Source organism: Sturnira hondurensis, unplaced genomic scaffold (assembly GCF_014824575.4).
Source record: "Sturnira hondurensis isolate 20B ecotype Veracruz unplaced genomic scaffold, ASM1482457v3 Scaffold0006496, whole genome shotgun sequence".
Taxonomy (NCBI): Eukaryota; Metazoa; Chordata; class Mammalia; order Chiroptera; family Phyllostomidae; genus Sturnira; species Sturnira hondurensis.
In genome coordinates, this window is record NW_028079127.1 from 11,729,636 (window position 1) to 11,754,390 (window position 24,755).

General features: G+C 37.4%; 1 protein-coding gene and 1 long non-coding RNA gene across 5 annotated transcripts in view; one reads left to right on the plus strand and one right to left on the minus strand.

Annotated features, from left to right (window-relative positions):
* Positions 1–3,976: 3,976 nt before the first annotated feature.
* The window catches only part of FRS2 (fibroblast growth factor receptor substrate 2), a 106,695-nt gene continuing 85,916 nt past the window's right edge, over positions 3,977–24,755 (minus strand). For 3 of the 4 annotated variants that reach the window (XM_037049468.1, XM_037049466.1, XM_037049467.1), the window contains 6 exons: positions 23,760–23,851; positions 13,672–13,764; positions 12,512–12,698; positions 11,606–11,764; positions 11,061–11,224; positions 3,977–9,657 (listed from right to left, as the gene is read on the minus strand). In XM_037049468.1, the coding sequence (XP_036905363.1) occupies positions 8,707–9,657; positions 11,061–11,224; positions 11,606–11,764; positions 12,512–12,698; positions 13,672–13,737 (1,527 nt within the window). In that variant the 5' untranslated portion in view covers positions 13,738–13,764; positions 23,760–23,851 and the 3' untranslated portion in view covers positions 3,977–8,706. Of the gene's footprint in view, positions 9,658–11,060; positions 11,225–11,605; positions 11,765–12,511; positions 12,699–13,671; positions 13,765–14,122; positions 14,268–23,759; positions 23,852–24,755 lie in introns of all 4 variants that reach the window. The other variant, XM_037049469.1, reaches the window with a different exon arrangement.
* LOC118989359 (uncharacterized) lies at positions 15,011–15,354 on the plus strand. The gene is made up of 2 exons (XR_005066999.1): positions 15,011–15,087; positions 15,317–15,354. It is a non-coding gene; the product is annotated as an uncharacterized LOC118989359 (long non-coding RNA).

A 24,755-nucleotide genomic window follows, 5' to 3' on the forward strand; every position in this document is an offset into this window, starting at 1 on the left:
CAGTTTATCAAAAGCAGTTGTCTGCTTTCTCTAAACTGACCCCTGTGGGCCGTTAGGTGCTTAAAAAAAATCTAGCCCTCACTGTGTAACTAAGTTGGTTAGAGCTTCATCCCACACACCAAGCAAGGTTGTAGGTTCCATCCCCATTCCAGTACCTACAGGAATCAACCAATAAGCACATAAATTAAGTGGAACAACAAATCTCTGTGTCTCAATCTCCCTCTCCCTTCCTTTTCCTCTCTACGATCAATTAAAAATATAAAATAAAGCCCCGGGTGATGTGGTTCAGTGGATGTAGTCCTGGTCTTCGAACCAAAAGCTCACTGGTTCATTCTCAGCCAGGGCAGATGAGTTGCTGCTGGCCAGGTCCCCAGCTTGGGGGGCTCCTGAGAGGCAACTTATACCAATGTGTGTATCTCTCACACATCAATGTTTCTCTTCTCTCCCTTCCCCTCTCTCTAAAAATAAACAAAATCTTTAAATATATATATATATATATATATATATATATATATATATAGTAAAAATCTATTTGTTTTCTACCATCTACCAGTAAGCATCCTTTTCTCCTTTTGACAAACATCAGTTAGCAAGCTTGTGGATTTTTGGCATTTGTTAACATCGTTGGATGTTTTCCATTTTTGTTTCTGCCCTTTAGGTACACTCTAAAAGGGTTAGTTTACACCAGGGATTGACAAACTATGGGGAGCCAAATCCCACCTGCCTATTTAATAATACATTAAAATTATATGGAACATATTTTGGTGTCCATAGCTTGGCTGGAACATAAGCATACCCATTCATTTTTGATACTGGGCAATACAGTACCGTTATAGAATGGCAGAGTTGAGTAGTTGTGACAGACTGTATAACCCATAAAGCCTAACATATTTATAATCTGAACCTTTATAGAAAACATTTGCTGACCCTGGTTTACACTATTCCCAAGGCCCATCAGGATAAGGGATGTTCAGACTGGGCAAATTATTATTTTAAATGTACCCAAAATTGTGTGTTCATGGAAAAATTTGCTCTTCTTTCAAGAAATGCCCTTTGACAGGTATATGCCAAATCACACACTAACAAGGCATCAAATCTTTTGGTGTTGACTAAGTCACACTGGAAGAAGGAGAGTTTTCTTGGGCCACACATAAAATACACAAACACAATGAAAACAAAAAACTCATAATGTTGTAAGTAAATTTATAGTTTTGTGTTGGGCCGCATTCAGAGCTATCCTGGGCTGCAGGTTGGACACCCGAGACTACAATGAGAAGTCACAATAACAAGAAGCTAAGATACCTCACAAAACAAGTTTTTATTGTGGTCAAATCACGTACCTAGAAATATGTCCTCTCACAGGCAAGCCTGAGACAGGGTGATGGAGAAACCAACCCTGCTTCCCCGCCGCGCTTTGAAGTGGAAAGAACAACCAGAAGCTTTTGGATGGGCTTTGGGAGGCAGGCCCTGCCACCTGTGGAGCTGAGGCCTGACCCAGCCAGGAGGAGACAGCGGAGAGGACTCTAAGCTTTCGTTGCAATTTTTGATTGTTCTCACTTTCCTTCCTCCTTTGGTGTCACCCTCATATTTCAGGTTATTTTTTAAACCTGAGGCTATGGTTTTTTTGTTTTTCAAAGAGAGCGCAAATGAGGGATGGAGGAACAGAGAAAAACATCCATGTGAGAGAGAAACATCAATTGGTTGCCTCCCATTCAGGCCCTGACCAGAGCAAACCCACAAACCAGGTACGTGTCCTGAGTGGAAATCAAACCTGCAAACTTTTGGGGGTACTGGACAATGCACCAACCAACCGAGCCACCTGGCCAGGGCTGTGTCCCAGGGTTAAATTGCTCAGAGTCTGGAACCAGGCTGGGTGTGTTTGGATTTCAACTCTTCCATTTACTAGTTTTGTCATTTGGAATGGGTTCCATAGGCCCAACCACCTTGATCTACAGCAAAGAGAGAAATAACAAAATTTGACTTAAGCCACAAAGTTTTAGGGTGGTTTGGTGGACAGCAACAAATAAACTAAATACGAAACCATGCCTTTGAATAGGCATTTATACAGTTTTGCTTCCATTTCTTTAAGAGCCTTTTCATCAGTCTATTTATTTTTTAAAATATATTTTATTGATTATGCCATTACAGTTGTCCCATTCCCCCCTTCACTCCCCTCCACCTGGGACACCCCTCCCCCACCATTCTCCCCTTTCGTTCGTGTCCACGTGTCACAAGTTCTTTAGATTCTACATTTCCCATACTACTCTTGCCCTCCCCCCTATTTTCTACCTACAATCTATGCTACTTATTCTCTGTACCTTCTCCCCTGTTGCTAACCCTCCATGTGATCTCCATTTCTATGGTTCCGTTCCCAATCTAGCTGTCCTCTTAGTTTGCTTTTGTTTTAGGTGTGGTTGTTAATAACTTCATCAGTCTATTTAAATGTCGTGTTATCACTGATGTTGCTGTCAGTTCTTTCTAAACTATTGTTTCTCCATTGTTTAAAATCCTTCAAATTCTCTAACCTCATTTAAACAAAAATGCTTTAGCATTCTATAGGACCTGATGTCTGTCATTTTCCCCTTCTTCCCACCCTGCTTTTGCATCCCATGCTCTTCTCATGGAACCCCTTCCCACCTTTGAACATTACATCTTTCCATACCTCTGTACCTTTGCATATGCTACTCCTCCCCCTCAAGACATCCTCTCCCTTCCTCTAGTCACCAAACACCTCAGGGATTACCTCCTCCAAGCTTTTCTCAAAACCCCTGTTCTCAGGCCAAGATAGATGCCCTTTCTTTTTTTTGTACCTTTATCACACTGCTTCTACGAAGAACTGACAAATGTCAGTTCTCCTAAGCTATATAGCTATCATTCATTCTAGAGATATCAGAGAGAAGTTAATTCATCATTTCCACTTTATTTGTGAGGGCTCAGTCCTCTGGGGGGAGAAAGGGCGTTGCCCCATTAGAAGGCTATTCTAAACTACAGATATTTTTAGGACAAGGACTGGTATCTTTATTACTAGCATAGGGCCTAGCTCATGCGCATTCATTAAATAAGAACAAGTGAATAGCTACTGGTTTCTAAGGAATTCAAAGAAAAAATACAGAAATAATTTTAAAAGGTTCTTAATTTCTGAGAGCAAAGGCCTGTTTTCTAAGACTTGGTCTCCGCCACATCTTGGCCAATTATGTGTTCCACAGATGTCTGGCACATAGTAAGCTCCCATTTATTTATGGACTTGTCTTTCCCCTTTTTTCCCCTTTTTTAAGTGATTTGAAGGGTGGGGGGAAACAGAAAAGAAGGGCAAGGGAGAGAAAGAGAAACACTGACTCATTGTTCCACTTACTTATGCATTCATTGGATGATTCTTTTTTTTAAAAGACTTTATTTATTTATCTTTAGAGGGGAAGGGAAGGAGAGAGGGAAAGAAACATCAATGTATAGTTGCCTCCCGTGAGTCCCCCGCTGGGAACTGGCCTGCAACCCAGGCACGTGCCCTGACTGGGAATCAAACCACAATCCTTTGCTTCGTAGACCCGCAGTCAATCCACTGAGCTACACCAGCCAGGCTCATTGGATGATTCTTGTATGTGCCCTGACCAGGGATGGAACTTGCAACCTTGGCAAATCTGGACAAAGCTCCAATCAACTGAGCTACCTGGCCATGGCTCCCTTTCATGGCTCAAATGTTCTCCACCTTGAGCTGTATCCAAATAGGCTTTGCAATGTCACTCAGTGGCTAAAAACAGGTTTGGAGACCCAGAGCTGAGAACCACCAGTTTGAATGACCACAGAGATAAAACTGTGAGTCTGTCATATACTTAAAACTTCATTTTTACTTTGATGAAACATAGTCCTTAACCCATTATACATTCACTTGAAATGGAGGCAGTGATATGAGACTGAGAAATAAAACCTCCTATTGTAGCTTCAAGAAATGTATAAAATATAAATACAGTAAAACTATAAATAGGTATCCAACCGAACTTTTATTGGGGTTTTATTGCAATCTACTTTCAGCAATAAGGGGAAAGGAACCATAAAAAGTCCGACCAGATTTTATTCAACAAAGCAGTTTTTCATGAATGCTTAAGGTCAGTGTATATAGTCAGCTCAGCTTCCAGTATCAACTTGAGTACCTCATCATAGAAATTTAGGCCAGAATGACAACAGTAAGCCATCACAAAATCCCAAATCATCTAAGATTAAACCATATTGTACATATAAAGTATACTAAATACTTTGTAATAAATAAGGATTTAAAAAGTGTTGCTTAGCCCTTGTTGAACTAAATTCAATTATTAGCATATTCTTTAAGTACTCCAGTTAATAAAGGTTTGATTGTACTTCAAGAACTATGACTTTTCCAAAGATAAAAAAATTAGTTCTTGTTATGACAAAAATTAAGCTTAAAAGCACATTCACACTTGTTCTTAAAAGCATGTCTACATCATATGAGATAACTTCTCGTGCCTGGAGACATGGTTCATATGGCAAAAAGTCATATGCAAAGAACTAGAGGGCAATCCTCCCATGTCCACATCCTCCAAAAAGCCACACTTGGCCTCAGTGTAAAAGCTATACTTTATTGCCATGCTACAAAATGTATGAAGTTGGCACTGATAGAAAGAAACAGAGAACAAAGGGTGGGGAAGGAGAGTGGACAAAAGATGTTGTTACATATACAACAAGGTTTCCATCAACAGTGGTAAATTTTGCCAATATGAAAAATGCAAACCAAATTTAAAATGCTGATATGAAACAGCATTAAAATACATTTTATGCATAGTACAGTATCACGTCTTTTACTAGAGAAATGTGGAATGTTTATAAAAGAAATTAACCACAGGGGGTAAAATTCATATTTCATATACAATTTGGCAATGGTAGTCCCACTGTTAGACAATTTTTATAAAAGAAAAATTAAAAATCTAATAAGCTACCTTTATACAAAGTTGCTATATTTATGCCTTTATGTAGGAAAAAAACATTTATAATGCAAATTAGGACATACAATAATCTTACAATATTATACAATGTAATGAAAATAAAAACATTAACACAAAATCTGTCCTTTATAAAATGTGTATTTTGCATTTACTAATGCAAATGTGGCACACCGGTGACTACTGCACTATTAATACCAGTCCATCATAGAATTGCAGTTGTAATGATGTTACAAAAGAATTGTATTATACCCCCCCAAAATGAAGAAGTAGGAATGGGGAATAGGGATGTAAAGAACAGGAAAGAGAGATACGGTGCTGGTTTGGGCAGAGTATCATGTGGTATGTCATAAAATAGTTGTTAATTTTTCAAACCAAAAACATTTTCTATACATTTTGGAATTTCGTACCAATGCCTTTATTCAAATTTGGCAAACAATAGGGAAAAGGTAATTAGTACCATATACCTCACATATCAGAAATATGAATGAGATGCCAATACATCAGTTACTTCTGAATGTTGTCTCCGATGGTATGTCTATTTCAAGGAGATATATATATATGTATATATGTCCATATACATATATATTTACACATACACACTACACATTGCACAGAACACTTGGGCATTATGGGTTCGGAACAGCACAGGAGAAAGTGGGAAGTACTTTTTAGCTTGTTAAAACTTTTACCATGAGGCAAAACTATGGTGGCACATTATTGGGAAACTATGAAAACATAAGGCCCCTGTCCCATTTTTAATAGAACATTACTGAGGTACATTTTTATATGTTGTGCCACAGATTCCTCTGGGAGGGGTTGATAAACACTAGCTTGACTTACAACATTGAACTGTGGGGTCAACATCAATATCTATAAAAACAAAGATTGCTTGGCAAATCTTCGTACGTCCCAAATGTGATCTATTCTGTATATACTGAGAAGTGAAAAGCTTTTTGCTGAGTCTTCAAGAGTAAAGTGCATATCTCATCACTCCACAGCAGCAGTAAATAAAAGGAACTATTTGCCAATCTTCCTGGAAGGAGAAAAGGCACCATATTTTCAGTTTTAAAAGAAGATGAAACTGGGAAATAAAACACACTAAGAAAAACAGAGTCAATACCCATATCAGTTTCCAACCCTGGTCTGGGATAAAAGCTGTTTTGATCTATATGGATAAAAGGGGATTCTGTTTGGGAAAATATATGAACAATGACTAGAGTTCCAAAACTGAAAAGTGGGATCACATGGTCTATCAACAGAACAGAATATCTAAAATCAGGTCTGCCTCAGAAAATCTGAAACATATGGCCACAACTGTATCCCAATAAAATACCGCATTCTAAAATGCACCTGCTAATGGGTACATTCTTCCAGGATGGAGCTTAACGCCCACAACTAGACTACTGCAAAGGACAAGGCGTGCTCTACATTACTTTTTATTAAATAGGATCACAGGCGATTTCCGGAGACATCTAGAAATTAACACCAGTTGTATGTATACATCTTCCTAATATAGTACCTAAAATCAAATTCTTAGCAGACAAATTGGTCCCATTTCTGTTTTTAAAGCATACAGTATTTAAAGCATAAACTGCAGTGATTATATTGGAGTTACCTAAAAAATATAAAAACTAATTAGAATCTGGAAGGAAAAATACAAAGGATTAGAAAAAGAAAATAAAGTATCCAACCTCCAAAATGAATAAATAGGTGAGCCCTTCTATTTGGAGGTTAATGTTCTGTCTTGACTGCTTATTTCAGATAAAACCATGTGTACTAAATCCATCACAATTCATATTCCACATTACAAAAATCACATAAATTTGGCACGATTAGCAATCTACTCAGAAGAAAACATAAATGCAACAATATATTAAAAGTGGAAACTGCACACCTACACCACTGCTCTCTTTTTAGAGAACAGTGAACACTTTAGTAAGCACCAAGTTCACAAAAAAAAGAAGAAATTCTGCTATGCACATAAACCAATGGCACTGAAAATAATAGACACCTTTAATAATTTATTTTCTTTATAATGGTCCCATTCTATTATTTTGCTAACCCATCCACTGTCCTAGAATTGGTTATTTATTGAACAGGCTGGATGCTACATGACTGAAACTTTCATGCTAACTTAACCTTAGTTACATCTGGTAGATCCAGATCATAATCTCAAATTTCCTCAAATTTAGAGAAAACGGTAAAATATTTTGCAAGGTTACCTAACCTTCTTTTCACTCTACCTTCTCTTGTCTTCTCTAGTATTTAGGAAACTGGAACAGTCTTGATTTTCCAAAAGTTGGACATATGACCTCTTGTCAGTTTACACAAGCTTCAATTCATTTTAAATCCTAAATTAAAACATAATCTCATTGCTACAAGACTTCCACTGTACCTGCTATGCTGGCAATAATCTTAACATTCCACTGAAACCAGGGGTAATCAAAGATCCATCTGCGATCGGAAGGACAGCAGAGCGGAGGAGCACTGCAGGGGGCAGAGTGCAATCGCAGCCGTGCGACCTGCGGGAATCACTGCTAAAGTGCTGGGGAGGGCGCCCACAGAGAAGACACAGTACCTTTAGGGAACTCTGTATGTTAGAAATAGCTTCCTTTTTTTCCCCCTCAGCTGCTAAAGAGATCACCTATGGACACAAGTAAAATTTAAAACCAGGAGAATGTTTTTATCAACTTGAAAAGTAAACAGCATATAAATAAATACTGGACAAGGGCAACCCTGTTACAGAATAACAGTAAGTTCCAAATGAACCTTCAAAACCACAATTTGACAAAAATGCCACTACACAATAAACACATAATCCACTTTTAAAACTATATACACACTCAAACATTTTAAATTGGAAAAGACAGTAAGCAACAAAATGAGACATCCCAAACACCAAAGGAAAAAACTGAAGGTAAATGGCAATCTAATGGCACACACGCCTCCATAAATGATGTGACCATCAATAATCCATAGGTGAGACTCTTTCAAGAGATCATGGTTGAGATTTTCAAATGTTTTGGGGTAAAGTGACCTGAGACCAATTCTTGAGCCCATCGTAATTCTGACTCAGACATCTGGGCATGCCCTTCCAATAAAAACATGAGATGAATAAACAGAAAATCTTGTCTTTTTCCTGCCTTTCAACACACCAACAGCGACCATATTCAAACACAGGACTTTCTAGCAAGCTGAAGGCCAAGGAACTAACTGGTGTATAAGGAGTGTGGTACTTCTATTTCCTTTGCATATGGTTTGGCTCAAGTCAAAAAGCCTACAATTAATAAAGGATTCCTCATGTTACATGCTAGATGCCACATACCATGAACAGTGAATCTACAAATATTACTTTCAAAGCCTAGAGTTTATCTGTTAGCAACGTACATTATCAAGAGGCTTTATAAAACGTTTTAAATGCCAACCACGACTTAGGCATGAATGATATGCCAAAGTCCAGAATATTGATAGAAATCAACCAGCATGTCACTCACTTCAACTCTCATTTTAAATAGGCACTGTGAAAATGGGAGTGCTGCTGTACAGTAATGAGTAGTATATAATGAAATTAGTGTTTTTTAATGAGTACCTGCTCTACATTAATTCCCTTTAAAGAAGCACATGAAATATTTAAAAAAATGTTTTTATCAGTCTATAAAAGGAGTTAGTGTTTAGAAAAGAAAATGAAGTACTTGCATCTTCATTTTTAAAAAAATTCACAAAGGTGCAAACAATGTAATGCTTTCCAGGCTCACATGGGCAAATCAGTACTATTATGTCTAGTTTTCCTAGATGTACCATCATCTCGTGGTAGTGCTTTCTGCAAATTTGACATAGCAGCAGTTTTCTCAATGTCTATCACAGCATACAGCTCTGTGCGCCTGGTCGGGGTCTGCGGAAGAGGAGTTGTAGGCGTTTTTGGAGTCTGAGGGTTGTCGGAGTCACTGCCACCTTCCAAGTCAACCTGTATGTAATTGAGCTGCCTGTGTTCTAAACTTGGGCGTCTGATATCAAAGTTAAAGACTGTCGGTATACAGTCCCGACGCCTTGAATATTCTATTTTGTGAGCACTTGCTGGCACTGTTACATTCTCTGTATTTACATAGTTATGCATTGGATCTAGATTATTATGGTAGCCATTTAGAGATGGGGTCTTTGGTCCTAAATTGTCATCTTCATCCCTACTTAGCTTGCGGGCTTCCCAAACAGGAGGCAAAGATGGTAAATTTTCATAGTTTAATAATGCAGTTCTTCTCTGAGCTGAGTTGTTGATATTCTGGGTATCTGAGGTACTGGTGGATGTCAGACGACCTCTCCTGACCCCTGAGGCACTAGGGATAGATAACCCATTTATATTTTCATATACCAGTTTGTTAACAGAGGGTGCATCTCTTCGTTCGTCACTGTCATATCCAGTGTCCCATTCTGTGTTATTTGCACCACCTCCACTGACTTGATCTCTTCCAATTTTCTCTAGTTTCTCTTTTTCCATTAATTGTTTTTGAACAGGAGTTGGTCCTAAGACAAATCTGACTACTTCAGGTTCAAGAAGAACCTGAGGGTCCCTGTCCTCAATACTACTAGGTTCTTCTTTTGGAGTGTTGCTTTCAGCATTAGAAATCCTTGTCTCCAATGGGACATGCACACTTGCGCAATTTTTCCGCTCTTCTTGCACACCTGTAGTGTTGACATAGGTATGTACCTAAAACAAAAGAGTGAAGTGAATCAGTAATCTGCTTAAAAAATGAAAATAAAACCAAAGAAGCCTGACCACATCTGCTAATTTTATTGATTAGCTAGCTTTCTCCCTAAACATACTTTTGCTTTGAAGTGTTTGCACCTGTGTTTTTACTAATAAAAAGATGTTGAGGGAGGATGAGGGAAGGTATAGAAATGTAGCTTCCTAATTTGATAAAAGAATAACTACTCTGCCCTGACCAGTGTGGCTCAGTTGGTTGAGCGTCGTCCCACAAAACAAAAGGTCACTGGTTCGATTTCCAGTTAAGGCATATGCCTGGGTCAGGGAGCATATGAGAGGCAAAAGATGTTTCACTTTCACATCGATCTTTCTTTCCTTCCCTTCTCCTCTCTCTAAAAATAAATAAATAAAATCTTTAAAAAAAATTTTTAAAAAGAAAGCCTACTCTAATATGCAACATTATACTTGATAGTGAAACACAAAAAGCCTTCTGTTAAAAAAAAATCAGGGGCAAATAGGGATTATAATTTTGGTATTGTTCTAGAAATGCTCATGAATATATTAATCCATGACTCAGAAATAAATAAATATTAAAAAGGAAGATAAAATTTGTCATTATTTACAGATGATCTGACTGTGTAAAGAAATAAACCCTACTAGATTTAATAAGAATTCTGTAAAATTCACAGATATCAAATAAATACTACCTACTAAAAAATAATCACTAAAGTCATAATGAAAAGCTCAATGGTATTTTGGACAACAATACAAAAAGCATTTAGAGGTCTATATATAAAATATGAAAAACTCAAATAAAATGCAAAATTGAGTGAAATGTAATTACAGTAGGTAATAAAAGAACTCATGTACTATGTAAAGAATACAAAGAATTTTAAAACAACAAAAATGTCTTAATGATAATGACCGTGGGATTTACAATAGATAAGTACACAGCTAATTGATTCATACACAAGGTTTAACCAGATACTTCATTCCTCAAAAGAAAGCAGAATAGTCAGGAATATTACATAATTCTATAAAAACACCAACAATGAAATCTACCTTCCTGCTAGTGGTCCACTAATTATAAACTATAATATAATCAGTACCATAAATTCTGAATTGACTGGAAGTTATTACAATGGGGACTGGCCACTAGTCATGGCTGTCTTTACCTACAGACACTCCTGTCCTGAACCCACAAACTACTGCAATGCTAAGTTTCCCTCAGCACCTGGACAGGCACAGATTTCAGCGTAGATCAGTAAATATACACTATTTGCTCTGATTCTTCATTACAAAAATCATACAGAAAAAGTGAAAGCTAAATTCAAACTGAAATCTGCACCTCCACACTTTACTCCACACAAGCCATTATCCTGTTAGACAGTGTAGCACATGCTTACCTGCTCCTCAGCCACAAGCAAAGGATGTGTAGATTCTTCACCTACTGAAGGCAGGCGTGCACTTCCCACAGAAGGATGTCTGCTTGAAGGGTGGGATGAAGCATCTCCAAATGAGGGATATCGGGGATATCCATTAGGTAAGTTCTGAGCAGCAAACCCTGGAGCTGAGTTTTTGTTTGTTTATTGGTTTAAGAAGAAAAGCAGGATACAGAGGTAGGGAAGAGAGAATAAAAATGAGTAAGAATCCAACCTGCACCAGCAGAACTAAGGAGTTTCTGGGAAGACAGCAGACACCAGAGCACAAATGGCACACCCTTCACACCAACTTTTAATTCACACTTTAGATAACATGAAACATTTAATGTTATCATATTTAAAATATTAAACATGTTTATAATTATAGCTAACAGCTTTTAAAAACTGACAACCGTTATATTTGGGTCAGCCAATGGTGATTTCTAATATTTACAGACTAAATATCCATAGTCTATGGTTTATAAAAACAAGAAGGAAATCAAAATACAAGAAGGAAAACAGATACTTACTGGTAGGTGTTCGAGGTGTTCTGGGGACTTCCAATTCTGTCTGATGGTTATTCCTTTCAACAACTGGCTCTTCCACCACATTTATACTATTACTTTGCATAATCTCTTGCAACATGTTAAATAACTCTTCTGCACGGGCACACTTAAAGGCAAAGATTCCTATAAATATAAATCAAAAGGGAACAAAGATTACATCTTTTAAAATGATACAGGAGCACCTGTGAAAGAATAAAATTGTAAAATAAGCATTCTGTATAACAAAAGCAAGAAGGGTGTTTTAAATAAATACCTGATAAATTAATGATATTCCCTGTTTCAAAACATAAAACCAAAAGAAAGTTCACAGAATAGTTTCCATATGTCTCAGGGAGATAGATGGCTCAAAATAAGGCAGATGAAAACAAGATTCGCACTTACTTCAATCCGATTTTAACAGCAGGGGGCGCCCAACTCACCATTACCAAGGTGATACTACACCATTTGATAGGCCTGGCTTTGTCACTGTGTTTAGTTATTATAATTCTGTAAGGCAGGGATTATCATTCACCTCTGATGGAGAAAAAAATTTGATGCTTGACAGAGGTAATTTGCTCAAGGACTTTCAAACTGTATGTTTGACTCCAAAAATTAGGATCTTTTCCCAGCAAGTTATATCAGTAAAAATACAGTCAATTTACTGTGACTAATTATTTACTGAAAATGTTAAAGCTGATATGGGTCAAAATTCTATATACAGAGAATGTGCTTAATAAATGCTTGCTGAACAAATGCATAGGTTATTATATCTGTTTTCTTAAGGCATTTATTTGGGTAATTTTTTTTCTAAACATTCTATATAGAATAACAGAAAGAATAGTATTTCAAATGTGACAAAGTTTATAGAAAAAAATTAAAGACTCTACCTACCTTGTCCCGTTTGACACCGTCGACCACTTTCAAAAGAAAAGAGATTGGAGTCATAGCCATAGCGTCGCAGGCAGAGGTAGTGCCACTTTACCGAGTCACGTTTGCGAGTGTACAAAATCAGCTCTGTGTCTGTAAGTTCCATTATGCCAGAACCCAACTCATTCCCATCATCGTCCACATTAATGACCTAAAAAAAAGAAAGTTTAACTAGTGCTAGCCTAACACTTCAACTCAATAGTCATACCCATACTTCACCAATTGCGGATTGATTCAGTTACTCACTCTTTTAATTAGTTCATTTGTCAACCAATGTGTGTGCAGGGCTATGTAGCAATATAATGCACAGTTCATATCAGCAAGGAATTCACATTCCCACTGGGGAGATAAGTTCATGTTAAAATAAGGCCTTTTACTACTAAATTTCAGAAAATGGCCAGAGACCATAAAGAACAGGTATCGCTTAGGGAGACTCACTATATCCCTGTAACCAGGCAAAGTATTTTACACGTATTTTTCCCATTTAATCCTAATAACACTCCTAAACTAGGTAATACTGTTTTCTCCATCCTACAAAATTGAAAATAAAGACTTAGTGATAATGTAACCTGTCCACAGTCACAAAGCTATGAAGCAATGAGGTGGTAATCTGCACCCAAGTTTGCATGATCCAGAGACCATGATTCATAGCAGACTCAGCAAGACTACAAGAGACAAAATAGCTGTGGATGAGTAAGAAATGGAGCGGTTAGCCTCTAGGTAACAGAACACCACAAGTTTTAGAATGATGAAAGAGGAAGATTAATTTGATGTCGACTGAAGGATGGATCACAGTGGTGACTCAAGGTAGAGTCCAGTTAAGAAATTATCCAGGCATGAACCAATGACTGGAGGTGGAATCGATGACTAAAGAGGAACACATAAAATGGCATTTTAAACAAAATGATACCAGAACAGTATTTCTGGTATCACAGGACCAAAGGGAAAGAAAAAGAATATTCCACATTTGTCAGCAAGAAAATATCATCCTCATTTATTAAAATAAAAAAAGGAAGAATGAATAAAAAAGGGAGTAAAATGGTCTGGGGGTACAAGTGAAAAGCTATATTAAGTAAAAGAATGTCCAGGTGGGCAGTAAGAGTAATTCAAGCAGCTGTACTGACCTTAAACTTGTTCCGATGGTTATCTGGGACAGTGTCTTTACCTGGACAGCTACAACAGCTACCCATGGCTTCTTTCAGAAGACCATGTGAGCACTACATGAAAGATAATTTGGAAAAAATTATTAGACATAGGATATAAACATCATAACATAAAAAAGGTTTTAGAAATCATCTAACACAAACTCTGCATTATTTTGATGAGGAAAATTAAGCCCAAGAAAGTACATGGCTGGAGACAGACTTCATGCAACTAACTGGTGAATTTTACTCAGAGACAATGATGATAATTTTCTGAAGTAGACATCACAGAAATCTCAGATTTCCAGTTTAATTTGCAAAGGTCTGCTTATTTTAAAATTATCTTAAAAAGCAAGTCAATTTAAGGTCTCACATGTAGCACTATTAAAGTCATTCATGGAATTAACCTCTTATGGCTTATGAGGAATTTCACCTCTCTCTTTTAATAAATTTCCATAGGGATGCTAGACTTCTGGCTTGACAGGTTTCTTTACTCTTCATTGTAGTATCTTTTATGTAGTCCACCCGGCAAGAGTTCATTGGTAAATAAGACACAAAAACAAACTCGGAATATTTCACTAAGAGAGAAAAAATATTCAAATTTCAAGCAATCTCTTAAAAGAAAATATTGGTAAAACTGAGCGTATCTATCTAATTTTGCTTCCCCGCAGATTACAGGTGACATCTTAACTTCTCAAGAACACACCAAATGAACAAAGGAAAAATTTTAAATGTCACTCTTTCCCAAACAAGGGAAAATGTTAGTTTTTCCCAAACAAGGGGAAGAGAATGAATGTGACAATATTTGAAGAGGAGGGGGGAGCACAAGAAGCTTTTAAACATTGAAAGCATAAATCTGATTAAAACCTGGTTAAAATTCTTCAGTGGCTCTTCACTATATTCAGGGGAAAATTCAAAGCTTGTCTGTTTGCCACGAGGCTCTTCCCAGTCTGGTTCCTGTCTACAGGTCTGAACTCCTCCTTCTCTCTGCTCCAAGCCCTACCCAGGCACATTCAGCAGCTTCCCCAGAGCATCTTGTTCTCTCACACCCTTCCACACTGCCCTGCTTCTGCTTTCCTCTCTCAAGATTCAATCCAAGTGTGTTCAGGAAGCCTTCTCTGACTCCAACCAACTGGGTGACTTATACCTCTTCTGTCACAGCGCCCTGGGATTCCCATATCACAGCATCTTTCAAATTGATTACTTTAGCAGAAACTGTGGTACACTGTCTGTTTACTTATCTCCTTCCCTCCACTATGGGCTCCTTTCCAGCAGGCATGAACCTTATTCATTTTTGCACTGCCCACACTGAACACAACACCCAGCATACAGTAGGTGCTCTAAGTCTCTTGTAAGTTGAATGAACTGTAGTAGGCAAAGGTAAAGAATGGCTGACAGGTACAATTATTTTTATTTTATTTTATTTACTTATCTTTAGTAAGGAAGGGAAGGGGAGAAGGAGAGAAACATCAATGTGCAGTTGCTTCTCATGCGTTCCCTGCTGGGAGCTGGCCCCCCCGGAGAACTAGCCTGCAACCCAGGCATGTGCCCTGACTGGGAATCGAACCTCGATCCTGTGGTTCGCAGGCCCGTGCTCAGTCCACTGAGCTACACCAGCCAGGGCCAGGTACAATTATTAAGATAAAAAAGTATGCTAGTGTATATCAAAAAAAGTAAAAAATAAAATAGTAAAATTAACTAAGACTCATTTTACTATTTTGCTCTAATATGCCACCTAAATATCACGGCACAGAAATGATTAAGTCACACTATGTACCTCTGAAGAATCGTGAGTCTAAAGGGAAAGATAGATATATAAATAGATAATACATTATGATAAACTTTATGTTAGAATATGAGGAGCCCTGACTGGTGTAGCTCAGTGGATTGAGCACGGGCCTGTGAAGTAAAGGGTCGCCAGTTTGATTCCCAGTCAGGGCACATGCCTGGGTTGCAAGCCAGGTCCCCAGTAGGGGACACATGAGAGGCACATTGATGTTTTTCTCCCACTCCTTCTCCTTCCCTTCCCCTCTCTCTAAAAAAGAAATAAGTAAAATATTTTTTTAAAAAAGAACATGAGGAAAGTTCTGTGGGTACAGAAAATGGAGTTAAAAAGTACAGAAAACTTTGTGAGTTACGCAGGGCAGGGAGGCACCATTTAAGCTGGTACTTAAAAAGGAGAGCAGAAACAGTGTACTAGGCAACAAGTACAAATGACTACTTGAGAAGGATAAAAGAGAAATGTCATGAAAGGTCATGAAGGTCATAAAAAGTCACAAAGGTCATGAAAGGCTGGTTGCACTGCATTCAGGAGAAAGTAAGGTGTCCAGGACAACCAGAGTTGTGGGTAAGCTGCAACCCAAGCAGGGGCCAAACCAGAAAGCATCCTGAACAAGGGAAGGGGATGAGACACCAGCAACATGAAGCTGGCCTGTGTCCAGTGTCCTCAGTCAAATGGAAGTGACTCTGTCATGGTATTTACTTATTCTACTGTAATATTTATGTCTTACCACCTACCTCACTGTGATCTTCCTGAGAATAAGAGCCTTGTCTTCCTAATTTTCTAGGGTACTAAGTGTACTGCTTGCATAGCAGATAGTCCATAATGCTTAATTTTGAAAAATTAATAAATGAAGCTCTGGCTGGTGTAACTCAGTGGATTGAACGCAGGCCTGCGAACCAGAGTATTGCAGTTGGATTCCCAGCCAGGGCACATGCCTGGGTTGCAGGCCAGTTCCCAGCAGGGGACGCACGAGAGGCAACCATACATTATTTCTCTCCCTCTCTCCTTCCCTTCCCTTCTAAAAGATAAATAAATAAATAATTTTAAAAATTAATAAATGCTTAATAAATTATAGAATGAGAGAGAGACAAAAACTATTTTAAAACTTTTTAAAGATTTTATTTATTTATTGTTAGAAAAGGGGGCAGAGAGGGAGAGAAACATCGATGTGCAAGAGAGGCATGGATTGGCTGACTCTCACATGACCCCAAATGGGGATCTGGCCCTCAATCCAAGCATGTGCTCTGACCAGGAATCGAACCAGTGAACTTTTGGTTCACAGGCGAGCACTCAATCCACTGAGTAACTCCATCCAGGGCTAAAACTTTGTAAAGTACAAGGATAATTGATAAAAACAAACAAGCAAGCAAAGTTTCTTGAAATTACATATTTCTCTTCCCCACCGATCTCCTCATGAATATACAGAGCTAAAAGATTATTACAGTGCAGCTTTGGCTTCAAAAGATGGGACTTCAAAGGTATACTTTAAAACTATTTCTCAAAAGGAGTAGAAAAATCATTCTTCTACTTTCCATCTTCACAGGCCACCTAAGGCAGCCTGACCGTGTTGGCAAGGATACATGAATGGTGGTGCAACCTACTTGGGGACTCTGGACATTGAGTGTTTCAGTACAAGCGTAATTAATGAAAGCCTACCATGTGATACAAAAGCTTTGTAGGACTTCATTATAAATACATCTGCAGCATAAATGTAAGTCAAAGTTTAGCTCAGAAGAAGGGAAACCAGTTAGAGATTACTTTAAAAAAGAAATATGCTAGAGACCTAAAACCAGAACAGCAACACTGGGGATAGAGATGAAAAGATGAATTTAAGAAACATTTACGAAAACAAGTCAGCGGCACTGAGTGGCTGGCTAGGTACAAGGGAAGCCAGAGGCAGTTACCAGGGTAGGAGGTGAAGGGTGCTGGCTCCGCTGCCTGAGAGGAAAAACCAGTGTTTTCAATTGGAAGTAATGGTGATTAATTCAGCTTTAGACATGCTAAACTGAGATTCTAGAGAATAAGATGGAGATACGCAATAGTGAATTAAGTACATGAGTATGAGTTGAAGAAGGTAAAATATTGGAACACGTGGTATTTAAAGCTACAAAACAACCCTGGCTGGTGTGGCTCAGTGGATTGAAGGCCAGACTAGGAACCAAAGGATCACTGGTTCAATTCCCAGTCAGGGCACATGCCTGGGTTGCAGGCCAGGTCCCCAGGAGGGGATGTACGAGAGACAACCACACACTGATGTTTCTCTCCCTCTCTTTCTCCCTCCCTTCCCCTCTCTAAAAATAAATAAATAAATAAAATCTTTTTTTTAAGATACAAAACAGAAGACCCTGCTCAAGGACAGTATAAAAAGTGGTCCAAGGTTGAAATCCTGAGTTATATAAATACATAAGCACTGAGTAGAGAGAAGCAAGTAAAGAAAAATAAAAAGATCAAAACAGTACAAATTTAGAAAAAACAGTATCAGGAGAGAGAGATCCATCCTTAGAGCAGCAGAGGCAGAAGCCAAACTGCACCGAGCAGATGAAAGATAAGGAAGTTGCCCCCAGAGAACGGAAACTCCTCTTTCTAGAACACCCTGAAAAAGTAGAGTATAGCGCTAGGATATGAACAGACAGGGTTTCAGAAGAAAATATGATGCTTGAGTTACTTACTGTTTTAAGATGACACTCATGCAGGTTTGTAATCAGTAAGTCAGAAAAGGTTTTAAAATATAGGAAAAAAACACAGAAAAGAGAAAGGGAACAAAGCATTGATCGAGGAAGAGAGAAAGACTAAAGATGAGTTCCAGGGTCCAGACTGAGACATCGGACCAGAGGAAGAGAAATGCCTCATCCTCTGAGGGGAAAGGGAAGAAAACAAGGATGTATGGAGCACAGTGGAGAAGCCGAAGAAGATCAACATCTGTCATCCTCAATTTCCTTTGCAAAATAGAAAGCAAGTGTGCAGAATGAAGAGAATGAAAGGATTATTCGCTGAGGAGCTGCCAAGACAGACTGCAGGATTATTAAGGAGGCTGTGCTGAGAGCTCAGAGAGGCTGCAAAGCTATGCAGTTTGTCTAGCTGTGCTCAGCAGTCCGGAGGGGAGAAAGTTCAACAACCCCGGATCAGAGGGTAAGAGGACGAGAAAATTAAAGGATATGGACAATACCGAGGGGTAGGGGGTTGGGGAGAGCTTCTGAAGTGATGGATCATCCTGTCTGGTCAGAAAAGAAGAAGGCTGACACAATGGGAGAAAATGCAGGCAAAAAAGAACAGGAGGCTTCAGTGGGGTTGAAGAAAAGGCTTATGAGCAAGAAACTAAATTAGCTGAAACAATAGGCACTTGTGTTCAATTTTCAACATAAAAGAGGACTTTTTTAAAATGTGTAGTTTTCGTCCGTATCTCTAGCTCCTCTTCCTGATCCACTAATTCCTAGGCAAGAAGAAAGGCAAGATATTAGATATTCTTAACTTATGACCACCAGACTAATATTTGGGGACCACATCTGAGTTATGTAAGACCTAATAGTGCGCACTATTACTATAAACACTTCATGAGAAACCATGTGACATCATCATCTCATGATGCCAAGTTCATAATTCAGCATAAACACAAATAGACTTATGTTCCCTTAAGAAAGCAACTAAAGAAATTAACTAGGGTACATTCAAGAACAAAAGGGAGGAACAGTTTGGGAGGATCAATATTGCAACAGTTTGTTGAATATTTTAAATTAGTAAACACTATCATAGTTGAATTAAAGCCATTTGCCCTTATCTTTTGAGGGTGGAAGGTGAGAGCAAATCAACAGGCAAAATGATTGCATTCAAGAAAACAGTATTAAGTAAGAGACTGACATTAATATAGTCTTAGTAGGAAATTTTAACCCCCACTGACATCAATGGATAGATTTTCCAGACAAAAACTCAACAAGAAAACAGCAACCTTAAATGACACATTAGACCAGATTTTTTAATTGATAATTTTTGAGCATTTCACCCCAAGGCAGCAAGGTATATATTCATTCTTTTCAAGTGCACACAGAACACTTTCTAAAATAGACATGTTAGGACACAAAACAAATCTCAAGAAATTAGATGGAGATCATATCAAGCATCTTCTCCAACCACAATGGCATAAAACTGGAAATCAATTACAAGAAAAAAACTCATAAACACACACACAAACACATGGTGGCGAAATAACATGTCATTAAAGAATGAATGGCCTAAAAATGAAAGTGAGGAAAAAATCAAGTTACCCTGAGACAAATGAAAATAAACACACAACTACCTAAATTCTGTGGGACATAGAAAAAGCAGTCCTAAGAGAGAAATTCATAGCAATACAGGACTACCTCAAGAAGCAAGAAAAATCTAAATAAACAATCTAACCTTATACCTAACAACTAGAAAAAGGACAAAAAAGCCCAAAGTGAGTAGAAAGAAGAAAGTAATAAAGATCAGAGTGGAAATAAACAAAATAGAGACTAAAAAACAGTACAAAAGATCAATGAAACCAAGAGTAGATTCTTTGAAAAGGTAAACAAGATTGATACACCTTTAACCAGACTCATCAAGAAAAAAAGAGAGAGGACCCAAATGAATAAAGTCAGAAATGAAAGAAGTAACAACTGAAACCACAAAGAAACACAAAGAAATATAAGAAAATATTACAAACTAATTGGACAATCTGGAAAAAATAAACTCCTAGAAATATACAATTGTTCAAAATTGAATCAAGAAAAATCAGAAAATTGGAACACAGCAATTACAACTTAATGATATCAAAGCCGTAATCAAAAAACCCCCAGCAAACACAAGTCCTGGAGACTGGAGGCCTTCACAGGAGAATTTTACCAAATACTAAAAAAAGAACTAACGCCATTCATTCTCAAACTATTCCAAGAATTTCAAGAGGAGGGAAGACTCCCAAGCTCATTTTGTGAGTCCTGCATTATCCTAATTCCAAAACCAGATAAAGACACTACAAAGAAAGAAAATCATAGGCCAATATCCCTGATGAATACAGATGCAAATAACCTCAACAAAGTACTAGCAAACCTATTCCAGCAATACACAAAAAAGATCCCACACCATGAGAAGAGTGGAATTTCTTCCGGGGATATAAGGTTGGAATACTACCTGCCAATCAATTAATGTGGTACACCACACAAACAAAATAAAGGATAAAAACCACATGTTGATATCAATAGATGCAGAAAAAAGCATTTGAACAAAATTCAGTACTGATTAATGGTAAAAATCTCTCTGCAAAGTGGGAGTAGAAAGAACATACCTCAATGCATTAAAAGCCATATATAACATACAACCAACATCAGACTCAATGTGGATAAACTAAAAGCATTTCTGTTAAGGTAGAAAACAAGACAAGGATACCTGCTTTCACCACTCTTACTGAACACAGCACTGGAAACCCCTGTCACAGCAATTAGACACAAAGAAATAAATGACATCCAAAATGAAAAGGAAGTAGAACTGTCATTACTGGCAGATGACATGATATTGTATATACAGAACTCTTAAAGATTCCACCAAACTACTAGAACTGATAAATGAATTCAGAAAAGTAGCAGGATATAAAATTAATATTCAGAAATTGGTTGCATTTTTATATACCAATAATAATAAACTATTAAAAAGTGAAACTAAAAAGAAATTCCATTTACATTGTATCAATAGTCAATAATACCTAGGAATACATTTAAACAAGGAGGTAAAAGACATGTATTTGAAAAATTATAAGACACTGAAGAAAGAATCTAAAGACACAAATAAATGGAAGCATATACCATGTTCTTGCATAGAAAGGATTAACATCATTAAAATGTCCGTACCACCCAAAACAATCTATATACATTGAGCAAAATTCCTCAAAATAACACGGAATTAGGACCAATAATTTGGAAATTTATCTAGAACCACAAAAAAAAAAAAAAAACCCTGAAAAGCCTCTGCACTACTGAGAAAGAACATATTTGAAGGTATCATACTACCTAATATCAAACTATGCAAGGTCATAGTAATCAAAACAGCATGGCACTGGCATAAACACAGACATATAGAGCACTGGAACACAATAGAAAGTCCAGAAATAGCCCAGACTGGAGTGGCTCAGTTCATTGGGTGTCGTCTTGCAAACGGAAAGGTCGCCAGTTCAATTCCGGGTCAGAGCACATGCCTAGGTTGCAGGATCAGTTCCCAGTCCAGATACAAGAGGCAACTGATTGATATTTCTCTCCCTCTCTTTGTCTCTCCTTTTCCCTCTCTCTAAAAATGCATAAATAAAATATTTTAAAAAAATAACTCCCAGAAATAAACCCACGACTGTATTGTCAATTAATATTTGACAAAGGAAGGAAAAACATACAATGGGGTAAAGATAGTCTATTCAATAAATGGTGCTGAGTAATCAGACAGATATGTGAAAAAAATGAAACCTTACACCATATACAAAAATAAACTCAAAATGGATTAAAAACTTCAATGTAAGACTTAAAGCCATAAAAATTCTAGAAGAAATTCTATAGGAAGTAAAATTTCAAACACTTCTCTTAGCAACATTTTTTCCAATACATCTTCTTAGGCAAGGGAAACAGAAGAAAAAATAAATGGGACTACATCAAACTAGTTTTTGCACAGCAAAGGGAACTATTAACAAAACTAAAAAGACAACCCATTACATTGGAGAACATAATACATCTCACTAAGGGGCTATATCCAAAATAATAGCATGTCTTCTTTGATGACTTACTCAAACTACTCAACAACAAAAAATCAAACAATCCAGTTAAAAAATGGGCAGAGGAATGAAGAGACATGTCTACAAAGAGGACATACAGATGGTCAATAGACATATGAAAAGATGCTTAACATCACTAATGGTCAGAGAAATGCATATGAAAACCACAATGAGATGTCACCTCACACCTGTCAGAATGGCTATCATCAGAAAAGAAAAAAAAAAGGAATGGCTATCATGAATAAATTAACAAACAACAGGTGCTAATGAGGATGTGTAGAGAAGGGAACCCTTGTGCCTGGGAATGCAGACTAGTAATGCCATTATGGAAAACAGTATACAGCTTTCTCAAAAAACTAAAAATGGAACTGCCTTCTGACCCAGTGATTCCAATTCTGGGGTTTTATCCAAACCTCAGAACCTACCTAAGTTAGTGATTTAGGTTTAGGATAAAAGAAAAAAAAAGTGATTTAGGTTTAGGATAAACCTAAAAAAGGTTTAAGCTCAAACAGTATTTATCTTTTTGTGCTTGCTCATACAGTTATAAGCTCATACAGTATTTATCTTTTTGTGCTTGCTTTATTTAACTCAGCTTAACGTCCTTATAGAGTTCATTTATGTTGTAGCACATGTCAGAATTTTTCCTTTTCAAGGCTGAATTATATTTCATTATATATACACACACACACACACACACACACACACACACACACACACATATATATATACATACACACACACACCAAATTTTGCTTGTCTCTTCATCTATTGAACATTCATCCACCTTTTAGCTACTGTGAATAATGTTTAGGATAAACCTAAACCCAAAGATTTATCCTAAACCTAAATCACTAACACAAAAGAATGTATGCACCCCATGTTCACTGCAGCATTACTTATGGTAGCCAAGGTATGTAAGCAACTCAAGTGTCCATCAACAGACAAGTCAGTTTTAAAAAGCTGTGGTATGTATATACAATGAAATATTAGCCATAAAAAAGAATGAAATCTTACCATTTGTAACAGCAAGGATGGATCTAGAGGGTATTATGCTCAGTGAAATAAGTCAATCAGAGAAAGACAAATATTATTTGATTCACTTATACATAGAATCTAAAGACCAAAATAAACAAACAAAATTGAAACAGACTCACAGACACAGACAGTGGACTAGTGATTGCCAGAGGGGAGAGAGGGGCTGGGGGAAAGAAGTGAAGGAGCGAAGAAGCACAGATTGGTAGTTACAAAACAGTCATGGGGATGTAAAGTACAGCACAGGGAATACAGTAGATAATATTGTAATAACTAGGTATGGTGCCAGTTGGGTACTGGAAATATCAGGAGGAACACTTTATAAAGTCTATGATTGTCTAACCAATATGCTGTACACTTGAAACTAATATAAAATAATATTGAGTGTGAACTGCTATTGAAAAATTAAAATTAAAGAATATTATCAAAATCTCTTACTTAAAAAATATAATTTGTGGACTTAACAATTTTTTTTGAAGGTAAAATTCAACTTACCTAGATCTGGCCATTAATATTCTTAGCCTCTGCAGCATCAGGAGTTTAATCATACTTCAAAATACCATGTTTTCTTTGTTTCATGACTTAACCTAAAAAAAAATTATGAGAATTTTACTTCTTTTAAAATAATAATTGTCCTTATGAGACTTCTAGCAGCACTGTTAGTTGAAATTATCTATTTAAACTCCATTGTCTAAAATTTGATTAAAAATTATTTATTAAAAATTAATGATATGTAGATGTTATTATTAACATGGCCTTTTCAACAGAAAGAATAAAAATGCAATAGTGAGTTCTATGGTGTTTGGATAGCAGCACCTTTAGAAGCCAGTGATCGTGATTTCTCCACTACAGCTATGGCTTCCCTATACTTCTCCTCAGCCACAAAATGGGAAGCTAGACTAAATCACCCAAGATTCCCTTCCAGCTCTAAAAGCTGTTTTAGCCAGTGTCAGGCTAAATTTCCACCTTCTGTCACTTTTCCTAAACCTCACCATCACCCCCCCCACAAAGAGCCAACTCTCTGTAGAATGTCCCCTCTGTATCTCCCTATTCTGTAAGACCCCCCCCCCCCCACCGCCCGAGCCAAAAAGGGAGCCAGTCATCACTGAACAGTCCACATGAACAAACATGCCATAGACTCACAGGACAATCCACTCGTAAGTTATAGCAATTGGTACAATCTAAAGTTTCAAGAGATTTCAATATACTTTTGAAAACTTTCTGGTCCATTTATTCATATTTTACAGCACAGAAAAAAAAATTAAACTCCCTCAAACATGGGCACTAAAATTTACTGCTACACTACGTGAGGCATTATGTTAGAGGTTTAGTGAACAGTCTCACTTTAATCTATATATTAATTAGAGTTAACAAGTATGACTGATATCCAAAATGAATTTCCAAAGCCATGAACCCATACTCAAACATTTCAAACCTGTATATAAAATCAGCAGCTTAGCAGTTGTTCGCTCATTCCCCTCATAAGGTGCT